At 33.9% G+C, this 17,924-nt stretch overlaps 1 protein-coding gene and 1 long non-coding RNA gene across 7 annotated transcripts in view; both read left to right on the forward strand.

The window, feature by feature from the left end:
* The window catches only part of LOC105831535, a 125,815-nt gene that overhangs the window by 91,321 nt on the left and 16,570 nt on the right, over nt 1–17,924 (forward strand). For all 6 annotated transcript variants that reach the window (XM_036293831.1, XM_012671722.3, XM_012671721.3 and 3 more), the window contains one exon: nt 69–254. In XM_036293831.1, coding sequence (XP_036149724.1) covers nt 69–254 — 186 coding nt within the window. The remainder of the gene's footprint in view (nt 1–68; nt 255–17,924) is intronic.
* LOC114254850 lies at nt 10,539–14,028 on the forward strand. Its single transcript, XR_003626150.2, has 2 exons — nt 10,539–10,752; nt 11,271–14,028. It is a non-coding gene; the product is annotated as an uncharacterized LOC114254850 (long non-coding RNA).

The following is a 17,924-nucleotide window of genomic DNA, read 5'->3' on the forward strand; positions in this document are numbered from 1 at the left end:
TTTATACACATGTTTCTTTCACTTTTGTACTAATACTGTACGTTTTTTTTTTTTTAATATTATTTCAGCGAAGGTAGAGAAAAAGTACGCGTCTCGTTGTTGGGTCCGCAACCGTCGCCGGCGACGCCAGGCGTTCTCTTGCTAGAGCCAATCACGCACTCGACAGGACACCCGCTAAACATGGCCAACAATCCTGCGGAACTTTTGACCACGCACACGGAGCATACCACGCCTGCCTACCACACGCAGATCAGGTAAAGAGCTCTTCAAATCTGATTTTTTTCAATTAAAATTTAAGGGGATCCTGGAGTGCCTTTGAAATTTGATCGAGGTCGATAATGTAGAGTCATTCATGTACATCATTAATGAGATTTCATATGGATTTCCTGTATTGAGAAATTCTTTTCCAGAATTAAAGTACACATATTAATATCAATCTATGAATTTTATATTTAGAACGAAAAAAGTTTTTTTCATATTGCTCTACTTATCGACTTTTTACGTATACATAACCTAAATTTTCGTTTTTTATTTTCCAATTTGCGGAATGCAAATCTTTTTTTCTAGGCTTCTAATCTTATTTCTAATTGCACGATATTATTCCTGAGAGTTTTTTTTTAGGGAGGGGGGGGGGGCGACGTGATTATTTTATACATATAAACTGCAGATTTTTCGTATAAAGCAAATATTATCGTTAGATGACTAATAAATAACAATCTTTTTATTTATCAGAACAAATCGTACGTCGCCCCCTTTATTTTTGTGCGTACTTTAATCCTGTAAAAGGATTTTGTATTCTGTTATTCCAATTCGAAAGTCCAAGTTCCCAAAAATATGTCGGTAACTCTGTCACTCACGGATCCCCTTAAATCGCTAGATTATGGGATCAATTGAAGTATCACCGAATATATCGGAAAAGAAACTAATTAAGAATTATTTTGGAAAGAAATCGCGCCTTGCGATCTAATAAACTTTAAAGACATTTTTGCATGAATGTAAAAGTTATAAAATTATTAGAATATCTTTAAATTAACCAATCAAAACGGTAAGAGAGGGAGGGACGGTTAAAAAAAATTGAAAACATTTTCGAAAAGGATATTTTCTGCATTTAGTTGCATTAAATCTTTTGATGAGTTATTTATCGTCTTTACTTAAAGAAATTTAATATTGACAGTGATTAATCGCTCATTTCGAGTATTAAAAGGACTGTTGTTAGTACCTTTTATGCTCGAAACAAGTAATTAATCACCGGCTAATTTAATTCTGCCAGTATCAAATCTCTGTAGGGGTTTCGACGCGTTATTTCCTCATGAGTAAAAAAAATGTAAAATTATTAAAATGACAAAGGGAGGGGGGGGGGAGACGAGAGCGCGGAAATAATCGAAGATGAGAGACACTGTCCCTGGAATAATTAGCCTCCCGTGCACGATTCGCGCGACCCTTGATGATCTTAATGGGCCGGAAGTGACGTTCCTTTCTCTCTCTCTCAGCCCCCACCGCGCCCCTTTGTGTCTCCGTCGACTGGTACCGCCGCGCTACCAAACTGTTTACGATGGTTCTCCGCGGTTACCGCCTGTTCACGTGGTACTGTGTAACTATTACGCATTAAAACTGTCCTATGTCGCTCTCGCTATTACGACATTACGAGCCCGCACACGGTGTGAATTTCTCAACGATTTCTTTTGTCAAACGAGCATAGTGTAAGTCGGCGGAGTAACGAGGACGTTAAGCGCCTCCGTATAAATTGTAATTTCGTAATATCTTGGCTCGAAGTTTTTCGAAACTCTTAATGGTATATATGTAATATGAAATTAAATTCCTTTGAAGGTTTATAAAAATTTTTATATTTACATAGTATCACAGAAAAAAGTATTGGTATTAAATTAAAACTAATATATTTTATTTAGCAAAATCATTGTTAATATAGTATAAGCAAGAAATTATAATCATATGTTATAGTATATGATAATTATTTGTTTATATAGATCTTAAAGAAATTGATAGTATAAATAAAATATATTTTTATTTTAGTATTATAATAATTATTTAAAGATTTTCTCGTTGCGATATTGGTTTACTTATATGACATCAGAGGCGAGAAATAATATGTTATAAATAATGCTACGTACAGTTTTTATTTTTCCTTTAAATATATAATAAATTTGTAATACTGCAATACTTTTTTTTCTTAAAAATATAATAGTTTCGTAACTCTGAAACTTGTAAAACATCCGATAAACTGAGACGTCTGTCTGATATTACTGAGAGAAATATTTTTGTTAAATTAACAAGACAGAAGCTACTGTAGCAAATGATTTATTGATGTGGGACGGCAAATAACTCTGTTGTAAGAACAAATTTGTTACGTTTGATTTGCTGTTGTAACCATTGAACTCTAAGTGAACAAATGTGATTTGTATCTCAGACAATATGTTTCTTAAAATAACAAATAATTTGCAATGGTAACTGTTTTTTTTAGCTATCCCTCCTTTTGTTTTAGCAACAAAAAGTTTTTTTTCAGTGCAGAAGTGTAAAATATTTTCTTTATTAATGGAACACATTTCTCGGCTGTATGTTAAAAGTGTCGTGATAGATTTTGGTGAAATGTCTCCGTTTATCTCACAAAATTAAATATCTAAGGAGAAACTAAGAAATAAAGCCGCGTATAACCAATAATTTATTGCATATTACTTCTCTCATGTCATATGTAATATAATACAGTATCGCACTGCGAGGAAGCCGGGCTTAAAGATCACAATATGGCTACTTTAATAATAATATTTAGTATTAAAAAATTCTAATTTTTTATTTGAAGATTTGTTGTTTTCTTATTTTTTTCCCTTACAAATCATGAAAATTATTATTGAGAGAGAGAGAGAGAGAGAGAGAGAGAGAAATAAAAATAAATTTTTTTAAATAAAATTATACACCATTTCTTATATAAATTAAGTTTGTTTACATAATCTTATTTTAATTAACATTCCGAAAATAAAGATGTTCTCAAAAAAGTATTCTTCTTTCTCTGCGAGGCTATTTCGTCGGCAATAATTCGAGGAAATAATATAACGAACAAAAATTATATTTATTTCAAAACTTTATTATCCTCTCTTAGCGATCGTCATCTTTTGAACGTTTATCCCTTGAGATATTTTCCTGGCGAATCCTCATGTTTTACCCTTGCATAATTCGTCCGCCGATAAGATGGATACCAGAATGGAAGAGAGCAGAAGAAGGCACCCAGAGAACCGGTCGAGTATTAGCTTCTCGTTCGAAAGCATCCCGATTTTTGTCTGCGCGTTCTATTCTCCCGAACGGTGCAACGTTCGATCGGTTGCGCATGATTATACACTTGCAGCGTATCAGCATTATTACTCGACAAAATGTTACGTAAAATCGTGCATACACATCTTGTACGAGGTCTCTAATTGCTAATGCAAGCAAAGATGTGTCTGCGACTAAATTTGTCTACATCGTCGTAAAATTCCTTAACGAATTTATCATTCGCGTAATTATAGATTTGTTGAAGAACTTTTTTTTATTTATCATAAAATACTGTATTCATACAAAAATTAATTTAAATTGAAACTCCCCATATAACATCGGATATTCTATGTATATGCATTTTTTTTCCATAATGTGAAAAAAATATCTTGTATGTTAAACGTATATACATCTCACATACATGATTCGAATATACATTATGGTATATAAAGTGTATATCCATTAATATATTTGATATGTATATACAGCGCACAATGTTAAATGTATATACATCTCACATACATGATTCGAATATACATTATAGTATATAAAGTGTATATCCATTAATGTATTTGATATGTATATACAGCGCACAATGTTAAATGTATATACATCTCACATACATGATTTGAATATACATTATAGTATATAAAGCGTATATCCATTAATGTATTTGATATGTATGTACAGCGCACAATGTTAAATGTATATACATCTCACATACATGATTCGAATATACATTATGGTATATAAAGTGTATATCCATTAATGTATTTGATATGTATATACAGCGTACAATGTTAAATGTATATACATCTCACATACATGATTCGAATATACATTATGGTATATAAAGTGCATATCCATTAATGTATTTAGTATGTATATACAGCGCACAATGTTAAATGTATATACATTTCATATGCAAGATATTTTTCCTTTATAACATGAACTTGTACGCTCACGTGTAAGAAGTAATTCTCGCAATCACCGCTAGACGGTGCAACTTAGCCCTTTCTCCGGAGTCAAGTGATTCTCTCTTGCATATATAAGGAGGTTACTTGCAACTCCGCAATCAGATCTCGAATCTCATTTTTATTAGCTACCGTGCCTCGAGTACGGTACCGTACCAACACACAATCTCCACAAATTTGTATCATGTATATTCTATGTACATCTTATGTATATATACTATGGACATATGTATAATATTATGCATGTATTATGTACATTCTATGTTCATGTTATGTATATAAAATGAATGATAAATGGACATACATTATGTATATACATGTAATATACGAATCATATACATGTGTATATACTTCCGATCTGCAATGGATATTTTCCTTGTAACATTTCATATGCAATGGATGTACGGTGTAATACAGAACCATAGTATATACAACACACATAAATGTATATACATAATATATACATTGTATATCAAATTGTTTTGTGGGGTATATTTAGATACACATCCGGTTTTATTTGCACATACATTTCACATTCAATGTATATACATTACATTAAGAAAGTATATACCTGGATTATGTAATATACATAAATGTATGTACAATGTATGTACTGAGTATATTTTTATGTATATACATAATATATACATATTACATATAAAAATGTATATACAGAATATAAATACATACAATATACATATTATATACATATGTATATACTATGGATTTTTTATGTACATTAACCCGGTTTCATTTGCATATACTTTTCACATCCATTGTATATAAATTACATGAAGAAAGTATATACCTGGAATATGTAATATACATAAATGTATGTACAATGTATGTACTGAGTATATTTTTATGTTTTGTGGGTCTCGCATGATTTTTTATTTCTAGCGTATTTTTTCATATTGTAAAAAATAATGGAGGAGGCTTTTACACGAGATTTTTTTCATTAAACCTCTTAAAAAATTTCAAGGATCGGTATTCCGTATAATTTTTGCGACAATAAATTTAATCACGCAGAAACGCAGTTTACCTACATAAATTTTTTAACGATAACGCGTAAGCATTGAGACATTCAACTTTAGAAATGTCGAGAAAATGTCGAGAAGAAAAACTCGGAGTAGAAATCGATTTCGGATCTCCGTCCGAAGGATCCGCGTAGACGAGGAGGTCGCGCGTATCTCTTCGGATGCACCCTGTACGTCCGGGATGCATCGTCCACCCCCATTCGGCTACTTCTATTACCCCAGTCGTCCTCTCACACATACACATCGCAGTTCCGCCATCCATTCACCCATACATACGTATCTATTCCTCGTGTCTATCTCCAACATGCAACACTCGGGTCCGAGCCCAAGTTAGTTCTCTGCACCGGCCGCCACCGCCACCATCGTCAGCATCACCTTCTTCTCCGCCACCGCCATTCGCTGATGCCCCGGCCTCGCCGAATCGCGGAGCGATACCAGCGCAGCAGCAGCGCTCAGCACCGACACACTGCGTTTCCCGATGCGCGCGAGTACCGGAGAGAGAGAGAGAGAGAGAAAGAGAAGTATGGCGAGGAGGGAGGCGAGGGCGCGACACGGGAGGTGGAGGAGGACGAGGGAGAGATCGATATAGCGTGGGTGGATGTGCAGAGGTGCGGTGAGGCTGCCGTCGCCGCCAGTCGTGCTGTCGGCTGCATTGGTGGACGATCTCGCGTGCGCGCTCTCTCTTCCTCTCTGTCTCTCTCTCTTTCTCTCTGTCTCTCTCCGTAATCCCCGTACTTCTTTCTCGTCGGTCCACCACCCACCACCACGACCACCACCACCGCCATCACCACCTCTCCTTCCCCCCCTTTTCCGGAGCTCGCACCCTTTCCCGTAGCAACCCTTCGCCCGCGTGTCCGTAAACGCAGTTGATCCTCGGGGATCGCCGCCGCATCCCCGACGATGCGGTGATAACGCGGCGCACAACGGGTGTGATAAGGCCAATGACACGGTGGCACAGTGAACGAGCGGTGCGGTGATTCCTGGCGCGCGGATCTCCATCGATTTGGGATTTGGGATCCGATTGGGGTTTCAACTGAGAGTGAGTCGAGGAGGGCAGGATCGTCAAGATATATAATTCCTTCCTCATCGCGCGACCGTTTGATTCTCGAGATCTGTGTCTCTACCCCTTTCTCCATCTCTCTCTTTCTCTCGACGCACGTGCGTGCGCCGGGGATGCGTGTCACGCACGATTTTTCTCGGGGAATAACCCTACTGCAACTACTGGCCGTAATCCCCCAATGGGATATGCCGAGCGCAATCTGCGACGCAAAACGCGCGACACGACCTCGCGAATAACGTAATGCGTTGGCAGCGTGCTGGTGAAACCGTGCGGCAAGTGTTTTTCTATCGCGTACCACTATATTCGTGCTCCGCCAACGGGGATTTCCAAGGTGCCTGCGAGATCCTTTGTTGAACAAGTGGAAGCCCAGTCCGCGGTCTCGGCGCGGTCGATTACGAAACACGACGAAAGACAACCTCGGACGCGAAGTCAATCATCGGTCAAACCTCTTTGCTCCGTTCCTGCCTAGCGTTTTATTTCCCAGCGGAGACTTTTAATCAGAGAATTGATGCTCCTCGAAATCCTACACAATTGCGTGCCAATTTTTTGAACCCATACGCGCGACGTTCAACTCTCTGCAAATTCTCTTCGCCCATCGGCGAGGCGAGCGAAGAATCTACGAAGGCGAATTCGCGGAAAGAAAGGAAAATAATAAGCCGCACAGTTATTGACTTTTCCTCATGCCATCTTGCCTTCCGTGTGTATTTCTAGCGGCCTATACTACGTGATGCCTATACCGTTTCCTCTAGTTTTAGCTCTGTGCCACACATCGGGTTTTCTTTTTTTTTTTTTCATTATCCCCTCAACAGTATTTCGCGCTCGATATCCAATTGTTCCAGCTGAATGATACGTGTGTGGCGCTCGTGCAGGTTCTGGGGTCAACATACGTGTCAATGTTCAACCCGTTTTCTAAATTGGCTTCAAAGTCGAAAGTCTCCCGCCACTTTTATATACGACCATCATATTTTCCACTCCATATCGTGAAAGCCGCGAGGCGAAACACGGGGTGATCCGAGAGCGTCCAAGTCGGAACGCGTGCCAAAGATAGCGGCCGGGAGGAATGGCTACTTGGTCGTTGGGAACCGTGACCTGCCTCAGAAAGTTCAGAACCATGCGAGATGAACTTTCATCGCCGCGATCACCTAATTGCCTAATTAACCGTAAGAACGTGAACCGACCACCTTTCGTCGGACAGTCGCCGAGCGAGAGCCCTTGAGCCCGGATTATCGACTGATTCTGTGGCATCCAAGCCTGACGGATCTAATCATGTCAATTTTGTTTATCTTGCCAACTCACAGTGTTGACATTTCTTGAAAATCTCTTCTGCGAAAAACGAGCGAATTCTCTTAAAAAATTTACGAAGAATTATAAATTATTATTCGTGCCCACACGAAAAGAGCTAGTAACAAATTAAACATATATTCTTTTTAGTCAATTATTTTATTTATTTATTATGTATTCTTTAGTTATAATTACACAAGTTTTCTATTTATCGTTGAAAAATATATTCTATTTAACAATTATTTTATATAAGCGAGAATATAAATTCTTTAAAGAATTTTATATGTTCGAAAATTTCAAAAAAATATTACATCTTTATTTCAATATTAGAAAAAGAGAATATGTGATTGTTTTTGTAATAATGGTATTAAAAAATTCTAACTCTTGGTTTGGAGATATTGACCCATATTCTCAACTCACTTTTATCGATAAAAATGCTTTTGAGTACATAGTAAACTATATGATTAAAAGCGCTTTTATCGATAAAAGTGAGTCGAAAATATGGGCCATTGTTATTTCCTACCTGATATTTCCTCCTCTCAACTCGTAAAAATTATTATCAAATAACGAGAGTATATTTTTCTTAATGCTACTATGCAAAATTTCTCCGTGTAAGCAAGCCTCTTTATGTTTGTTTAACGCTGTATAATCCGATCTCAATATTTTACATTTTGAAAATGACATATTTTCAAAGGGAACGTTTCCGTCATATTAATCCGAAAGTGAATGTTTCTTGACATGAATTAAATAAACGAATTCTATTTTGCAAGTCGGTTCTTTAAAGCCTCTACAATTACATTTGGAACGAGCCTTGGGCACGGCCGAGATACGTGGCTTATTGCATTTGCTTTCGGACAACCGTCTCACGTTCATAAAGACTAAAAATGCATTTACGAGGGCGTGCCGCGCGTAAAACGATGCAACGGGAAGTATCTCGAGGAGGCGAGTAGGTCGAGACGACGACGGCAGCAATCGCGGCGTGAATTTTTCAACGGAGCTTCTCTCTCTCTCTCTCTCTCTCTCTCTCTCTCTCTCTCTCTCTCTCTCTCTCTCTCTCTCTCTCTCTCTCTCTCTCTCTCTCTCTCTCTCTCTCTCTCTCTCTCTCTCTCTCTCTCTCTCTCTCTCTCTCGTTTCATGTTTGAGAAAAAGGCGCATTACGAACCGGATAATAATAACTCATCCTCGTAGACGGTGTGCGCGCGACTTCGAGCGGCGCTCGTTAATGCAAAATAGAGGGATTAAAATGCACCTGTTAATATCCCCGATGAAAATTCTCTTCGATTACGCATAATGTAACTTGGTGTTAATTTGAAAATTAAGCACCGCGATAATCTCGGAATAAATGAGAGCATCTTGCATTGCTTTAAATAAAGTTCGAGCATTCCAAAATCGATCGCGATTAATACGGCGCGTTGAAGATTTTTACCCTGGAATGTTACTCGTAAAAATTATTCTTGAACAATGAGAACGCAATTTTTCTTAATAAAACTATTAGTTACGTATTAGTTCTGTTTAACCATCTATAATCTCATTTCGAAAATAAAGATAGACGTTTTTTTTTAACACCACTTTGAGTAAAGATTCACAAAACTGAGAATTTTTATTTTTTTTTTAATATTTTTAAGAATTTTTCACACTTTTTTTAGAAGTTGCAAGCTATTAAACTACTATATTTTAATTAACACTATTTTACTATCAGTAAAATCTTATTGAATCTTTTTAATTCTCTCCTTTATCAAAAATTAGAGCATCAGAAATTTAAAAAATACAAAATATATATAATCAAAATTTCATAGAAGAGAAACCTTTAAATTAACTTAAAATCTTCAAAACGTATTTGTTTAAGAATTTTATTACACCCATCTTGCAAGACTGTATAAATGTAAAGTTTAAAATCAAAATTTTAATAACAAAAAAAACGGTACTAAACTTGAATTAGCTAAAAATTGATCTATAGTAGCACTTTGGAGTTAATCTCGCATTGAGATGTAGCTGGACAGGCCGGCATCAAGCGATGCCTCGTGACATGATTTTTGCCCTCGTACTCTCACGACCTCCTCTCAACTGAATGACGCTCGCCCTCCGTCTCGTTGATCTTCATTAAGCTTCTTCACGGGAAATTCGGTCGCGCAGGTCCTCATATTACCATCAATTACCAATTACGCGTCGATAAACGTCGTTAAGTGATATTATATTGTAATAATCGCGAGCTATGACAATGGTAAGCAGGTAGCGCAATGAACGTTAAATATTTTTTACGTAGAGAATTATTGCAGAGAGCGATGGAGCTTCGCGAAAACATTTATACAGTCTTGGAGGTTGGGTGTAATAAAGTTCTTAAACAAATATGTTTTGAAGATTTTAAGTTAATTTAGAGGTTTCTCTTCTTTGAAAATTCGATTATATATTTTTTGTATTTTACAAATTTTTTATGCTTTAATTTTTGATGAAGGAGAGATTTTTCTCTTAGAATTTTTCCTTAAAACGGAACAACATGAACTTCAAAGCATTTTACTATAAGTTTAGTAAAATTTAGCAAAATTGGAATAAGATTATTGATTAAAGTTGTCAGTAAAATTTAAGCAAACTATTTTATAATATAAAATGATTCGATTAAATTTTACTAAAGTTATAGTAAAATTCTTCGAAATCCATGTTGCCCCTTCCGAACGTCATCATTCCCGATTTAAAGCTACATTTTATGAGAAAGTCTTTTTCTTAAAAATTACCCTCTTACAGATCCATCAATTTGTCTCGAACTAAGCGATACCTTTGATCTTGTCAGATCACTGGTTTTATTCGGCGAAAGTAGTTCCGCGCGCGATAAACTTACCACCGCGACGAACATGGCATTTCAGATATCTCGTAATCGAGGGTTAATTGAGTATTGTATTCGTCATCCCTCTCTCTCTCTCTCTCGTATCTCTCCCACTCTACCTTTGTCAAGCACCGCGGAGAGCCTGGTTTAGGTACATGAAGTCGATCACGCAGCCGCACAACAGCACGATGCATCCATGACGCGGCGCAAACGTATATGCACGCATGCACGCACCCCCATGCCGTGTGACCTTACAACCGGTAGCCCATATTTGGTAGGCGAAACTGGGTCGGATCTGTAACTCTCTTTCTTTTGGCAACGGTACTTTCCTCCTTAAGATTTATTTTCTATTCAATTTAAAATTTTGATTGCAAGTGAAATATCGAGCACACTTGAACTTTAGCCACAAAATTATCGATTTTATTCTGCACTGGGACAGAAAATTTGAATATTATTGGACTTTTTATGTAGTAACATTTTTATTTAAACATTATATTCATAAAAGATTTATGAAACATTTACAATAATTATTTGAACAGTTGCCAAAATATTTCAGATATCTTTGTGATTTTAGATTGCAGACCATAAAGATTTATTACAAATATTATAAAAATATTTAGTCTATATTTTAATAACGTAATCGATAAAAATTTGTAATTTCTTTCCTCTATATAAAATATACACAGAATAATTATGACTATCATAAATATTGTGCTGTTTAAGATATAAATATTTTCTATATTCAATTCCATCAATAGCACTAGCAATTAACTTAAACGCCATGTATTCTTTCAATTTTTAAGAATTTACATTTACAAAACCTGAATTGCCATCAAAAGGTATCAAGAAAACATGTGCTTTCAAGTCGCTTCCCTCGTTCGATTGTAATTGAGAAGCGTTCACTCCAATTTCCTGCCGCAAAGAAGCCGCATATATCCACACGGGAACAGCCGTGACCCATATTCTCACCCCAGTCGTCGTTCAACCCCCATAACCATTGGGCGCGAAGGCCGCGTAGGGAAAGGTGGCACTATGCACCCTGTAAGAGATACGTCATTAAACGAGGTAAGCAGGTAGGCAGGGCGAGGCTATTAATCGGGAGCTGAAAATGTCAAATGGCCCGAAATAGTCGATCGCGAAGAGTTGCCTGTTCTCGCTATGAGGAAATCACGAGTACAAAGCGCAAAACCGTCCACCCTTTAGCCCGTTTCACCCTTCAGGGTGAAATGGATGGTACACCAACTTTTTCACGTGTTATATTCAGCGGCGGATAGTCTACCCTTTGACTAGGAACACACAGGGAAGTCGCGAACCGAGAATAGATCGATATTTTGTCGGGTTATAGCATTTTGGGGTGGGAAAGTTCATAGGAACACGAGAAAGTTCAGGAATATGGAGAATAATCACGCTAAACTAACTGGTTTAAAAGAGAGTTTCTTTGTGTGGAAGTACTAATCAATATGTGTGTGATTTCAATTTAACGTATGATTCATACTTGAAAAGTGGAAAAAAAATAAATTATTGTCATTATTGTCACGATAGGGAAATAATAATGAGCTTTACATATCTACATACACACACATACACACACACACATCTTATTTTTGAAATGTTAAATAATGACACAAGATTATACAGCCTTATGCAAACATAACTTGCATAAAGAATTTTATATAGTTTTATCATATATATATATGTATATATATATTTTTTTATTATATATTTAGTAATAATTTTTATGAGTGTAGAAGAAAAAAGTATCAAATAAAAAATAACATTACCTTCAAACTCAGACTTCATTAGAACTTCTTAATTTATTATTATTATCAAAGCCATCATAATGTATTGTGTTTTTTTAGATAACTATTATATTATTGAAGTAAAAATGCAAGTAAAATTTAAGATTATCAAATTTATTATAAAGGAGATTTAATTATATATATAAAAAAATAAGATTATTATTTACATATATACGCAAGAATGTAAGTTCAAATAAACACTAATAGTGAAACAATAATTGTTAAATAGACTGCATTAATTTTAATTGCTAATGCTTTTCCCTGCCTACACAAATACATACTATATTTTTATGAATAGAATAGAATTCTATTTTATTCTCTTCTATTCTATTTTTATGAGTGTAGTATTTATACATTCTTTTGTTGTTATTATCTTTAAAATTATTTAGTATTTATATTTTTAATTATTCCTTTCAAATTGTGAATACGGTACTTTTATTATTTAATTTTACATTTTTAATTCAATTCGTAAATGATACTGCCCGATAAATAAACATAGTTTTCTATATTAATATAAGAATTTTAATGCTAAAGCAATTTCTATTTTACATTGACTGGTTATGCCCGAATGTGTGTGATCACGCGGAATTACTGCTCGTGTGAACTTGGGGGAAAGTTTTCGACGGCGAAAGAATGAAGTATTCAATGAGTAATGAAGATAAGTGGAGTGTCCTCGCATATGAGACGCGCGCATACGTTAATTGGTCGACAGAGTTCCATTCATTAGAGAAGAGGAAGTCTCTATGCGTGTTACGCATCGCCGAGAAATGAATGAATCTTAAATGAGTTAACGGGTAGTTCTCCGAAAGAGTCTTATAGAAAAACACTCGCTTTGCATCTTATCGTTTAAAAGGCACCGCTTAAGATTCATTTTTCCTCATAATTTTATAATAAGGTAAATAATAATCGATTTTTGTCTTTGTTTGAATATAGTGCAACAGATAACTTTTTTTTTTAATAAAGGGGGATTAAACCTATAGTTGGTAATAGTAAATTAATAATATGAATTATAGATTGATAATGTTATAAAGTCAGACGTTTAAAGTCAATCTTTAAAATGCACAGATCGTCTTTAGTGCGCTGATAGAATTAAATAAACGCAAAGACGTTATGCAAAAGATACGAACACAAAATTTAAAGTTATCGCACGTATACGGTAATAATGATTTCGTAAAAATTCTATTATCCAGGAAAAAAAAGAAAAATACTGGGAGACAAAATTGATTATACAAGTAAATGTTATTAGTACTATTTACGTTTTATATTAAATCAGTAATATTTATTTCAATCAAAAGTAGTATAATATTTTCTACAAACAAGTAATGTTTACTCGTTTAATGTGAGGCTACTTGAATACTAATAACATTTATTTGAATCAAATAACCTCTTTCTATATGAACAAATTTTGTTGTGATTTTTATTTGTCACGTAATGATTGAATTACTGCTGTTCGGTATTTCAAATCTTACTAGCAATCCTGATTGTCAACAGCACAATTTGGAATTTTTACATTCGAGACATCCACATTTATTTTAACGTGCACTGAGAGAAAAATGTCGAAGTATTGAGAACCAAATATTTCTTGTGACGTTTTCTTCGATAGTTATTTGTTATAAAAATTTTTATTTGAAAACGATATACATTTCTGAAATGTTCTGAAATATACTTTTAAAATATATTTCTGTAAAATATACCTTGTTGTAAGGAGATAACATTCAGTGTGCGAAAAAATAATTTATTCGCTAGAAATAAAACATTTAATTCGCCCTGTTAAAATAAATCATTTATTAGAGAAAAATAATTAAAATTTTTTAATGGGATAGCGCATATTTTATTCCAAATATTTTATTCCTAAGAAATAAACCAATTAATACACTGAGAAACCCATATGGTTGAATCGACTAAACTCTTATTTGGATATGGGCAAACAAATACATTAGTTGACGCAACAAAAAAATATAGTTGAAATATTTTGTAATACTACAGTGACAAACCCATATGGTTGAATCAACCAAATTTTTGTTTGGATATGGGCGGACAACTACATTGTTTTGTTGCGTCAACCAATGTATTTGTTTGCCCACATCCAAACAAGAGTTTAGTTGATTCAACTAAATGAGTTTTTTAGTGTAAGAAAAATGAAATGCATTTCATAGAAATATATATTTCGTTTTTACAAATCAATTTTTTTATAACAAATAAATATCGAAGAAAACACAAAAAATATTTGGTTCTCAATAGTTGGACATTTTTCTCTCAGTGTGCATAACCATCGTCTTCTCGACGATTTTTAATCTACCGAGCTTAGAAATTGTTCTTTTCAGTCCAAACTTACCATCAAATCTACTGATTTTTAATAAATTCGTTATTGTTGATTCGCGTGCCGTTTCGTCGAGGATCACTGAAGCCGTACCGACGGCGTACGTAAACAGTGCCAAATCGATACCGCTCGTACGATTCCACTAGGCAACTAGTTGCGCAAACAAGAGTCGCAATTCTAGAATTCGTGTTTTCGCTCACTTCCTTTTCCGATGCTAAAATCTCCCATTCATCATTGAACACGACTGTGTCGCTTGTTTTTCTTTAATTATCTGTGTTCTTACTTGACGAGATATCACACTACTTCTCTTAAAAAAAATTTCCTCCTCTTTACTTTCGCCCTTTGTCGAACATGGTTGTTGCGAACATAAGTCCCTCCGTCTCTATGTTTTAATCTTTGATACGATCTTTACGGTTAGAACGTAGTCTCGAATGGCCGCATTAAATATACCAAAAGCGCGAGCTTGAAGAGCCGCGCATTTCTACTTCGAGCGCTGACTCAACGTGTAAATTTCCGGGCTATTTTCGAGCTGCCTCTGCGCGCATCCTCGAAAATACCGTCACATCACGAGCGAACAAAACGCCACCGCCGCATGGGTGCGTGCGTGCGTGCGCGCGCGCGCGATTCCCAAAGAATGAATTCCTGTGTACGAATGATTCGGTACACGTTATTCTCGACGATTGACCGATGACTCGGTGATGCGACGCGACGGAGAGAAGAGAAAATGGGTCACGGACTTTCCCAAAATAGGTCGTTCTCCGATACACAAGTTGGAGCCGGAGCGGATCGTCACGTGACGGAAGCGAAATCCCGGCTTGTCCGCATTTATGCGCCTGCAAGGTTCATTTGACGATCGAGCTTCTGTCATGCGAAAATGAAAACCTCGGGCAATATCTCTAGTAGGAGAAATAACTTTCCACTGCGTGGAAAGTAAAACAAAATTGTAATATTTAGAATTATTCCGTTCATCCTCAATTTTGAATCATGCCCCGAGGAAAAGAAGTCGTTGATTTTATTAAATTTTTTAACTCGATTAAATTTCTTCAATTCCACTATTTATGTATTTCAGTCAAATCTATAAATACTTAAATTGAAGTTTAAGTATTTTATGTATTTGAGTTAAATGTATAATTTATCAATTTATCAAATACTTGAATTGAAGAAATTTAATCAAGTTGAAAATTTTTGTCAATTTAACATTTTTTTCCTCAATGTGGGTAGTCGTTAACTTTGAAAACTTTTATTGTGATTTTAATAAAATTTAAACCGAATATGTTATATATTGGTTATAATGTTTAACAAAAAAAAAAAGAGAGTAGTTATTGCTCGTAGTTTTTCCAACATACGAATGTGTTTTTCAAATTGCTTTATCACATTACATACAACATTGAAAAATTTGCAGTTAAAGTTGCAAAAAAAAATGACTCACGAATTTGGTAAGTTGAATTGGAGGAAAGATGTCATACTTAAGCTTTTTTTTTTAATAACTTTATTTTGTTATGAAATTAATCTACGAAAAATTATTATAACATTTTTCAGATCTTTATTTATTCATAAAAATTGACATCTTTTCCAATGTATATAAGTGCACTGAGAAAAAAAATTGCTAGATACAAATAAATATTTCTTTGAATAGTGCTAATAACATATTTTATAGAAAACCAATAATATTTATTTTAAACAAATAATATTTTCTAAATTATAGAAAACTAGTACTTGTTTTAAATAAATATTATTGATTTTCTATAAAATAATGTTATTAGCACTATTCCAAGAAATATTTATTTGAATCTAGTATTTTTTTTCTCAGTGTGCACTGACAGAAAAGGATGCAAATAAAGGATTAAAATAAATATTTATTTGAATAGTACTAATAACATATTTTCTAAAAAAATTAATAATATTTATTTGGAACAAGTAATATTTTTGAAACTATAGAAAGTTTTATTACTTGTTTTAAATAAATATTATTGATTTTCTATAAAATATGTTATTAGTATTATTCAAATAAATATTTATTTGAATCAAGCATCCTTTTCAGGGTGCTCTCTCTATCGATCTCCATTGGTATTAGAATTTTCTTTTATAGCCATAGCTTCTCGCCAACCTAGCACATCTATAAAATCAGAAGCTAGCTTTTCTGATTGCGCATAAACGTACGCTTATTAAGGAAGAAGCTATAATCAAAGCTTTTTTCCCCAACTGACATTTTTCTCCGACTTATCTTATTATAACTGATATGTATGATTTTAGAAAGCTTTTATTACAATCATAACTTAGTATGTTGTTAAGATTTTCAAGCGTCTAAAAAGAATTTTTGTGCTACTATGTTTAATAAGATGTTTGTCGTTAAATATAGGGTTTACTGTGAAAAAGTTGGTGAATTGTATCGTTGATAATTTACTAACTAGCTTTTAAGTTTTTTAAACTTGAGGATCTTTTAGATCGCTGAATGTATAAAATTGACAAATTCAAAATAAATTTAATATAATGGATGCCAGAGTTAAAAAAATTAAATATTTTCGAAAGTTTAAGCCTGATTTTTTGTAAAAATTTATGTATAGAAATTTTTTATCATCCTAAATTTAATGCTATACTTGATTTTAAGATGGAATTGAAATTAAATTCAAGATGGAATTAGTATGGTCAACAAAAATTATATTCTAATTTTAATAAAAAGTTAAATGTAGGAATTTTTCATATATAACTATATATAATTATGAATATTTTATTAACCATAGTCGAGATAAAAAAATTCATTTCAAAGGTTGAAAATTCCAACAATATGCTTAATGTTTATTGCAATCAAATTCCTCCAACACGTTATAGTTATAATAGACAAAGTACGTAAAAATAACTTTCTTGCAATTTTCTCAAAATTGTGACGTGATGAAACAATTTGGAAACCGAATTTCTATTCATTCTATAAAAAAATTGGAAAATAATCTTGTTTTGCTTAATAAAAAAATTTTATTTTTAATTAAATTATCTGTGTTTATTAAATTATGAAATAATATTCATTAATAATTATCAATTTTTATTAAATTATGAAATAGTTTAATTAAATTTTACTAAAATTTTACTAAAATTATAGTAAAAGAAAGATTCGCTGAAACCGAAATAGGCAATCTTAACTTTATCTCTATTTTTACAATTATATAATACGTATATAATAAAATTCTTCGAAATCTATGATATTCCACGACTATGATTTTCAGGACAAATTCTAAGAGAAAATTCTCTCTGTGATAAAATAAATTATATTATTAGTTTGTAGGAAATGAAATATATACACTGTTAAAGTAGTTTTAAATTATACTCAATTTGAGTAATTTTTAACTATTTTACAGGTCACCAATGCTCCTACTTAATAT

The sequence above is a fragment of the Monomorium pharaonis genome, chromosome 1 (assembly GCF_013373865.1).
Source record: "Monomorium pharaonis isolate MP-MQ-018 chromosome 1, ASM1337386v2, whole genome shotgun sequence".
Lineage (NCBI taxonomy): Eukaryota > Metazoa > Arthropoda > Insecta > Hymenoptera > Formicidae > Monomorium > Monomorium pharaonis.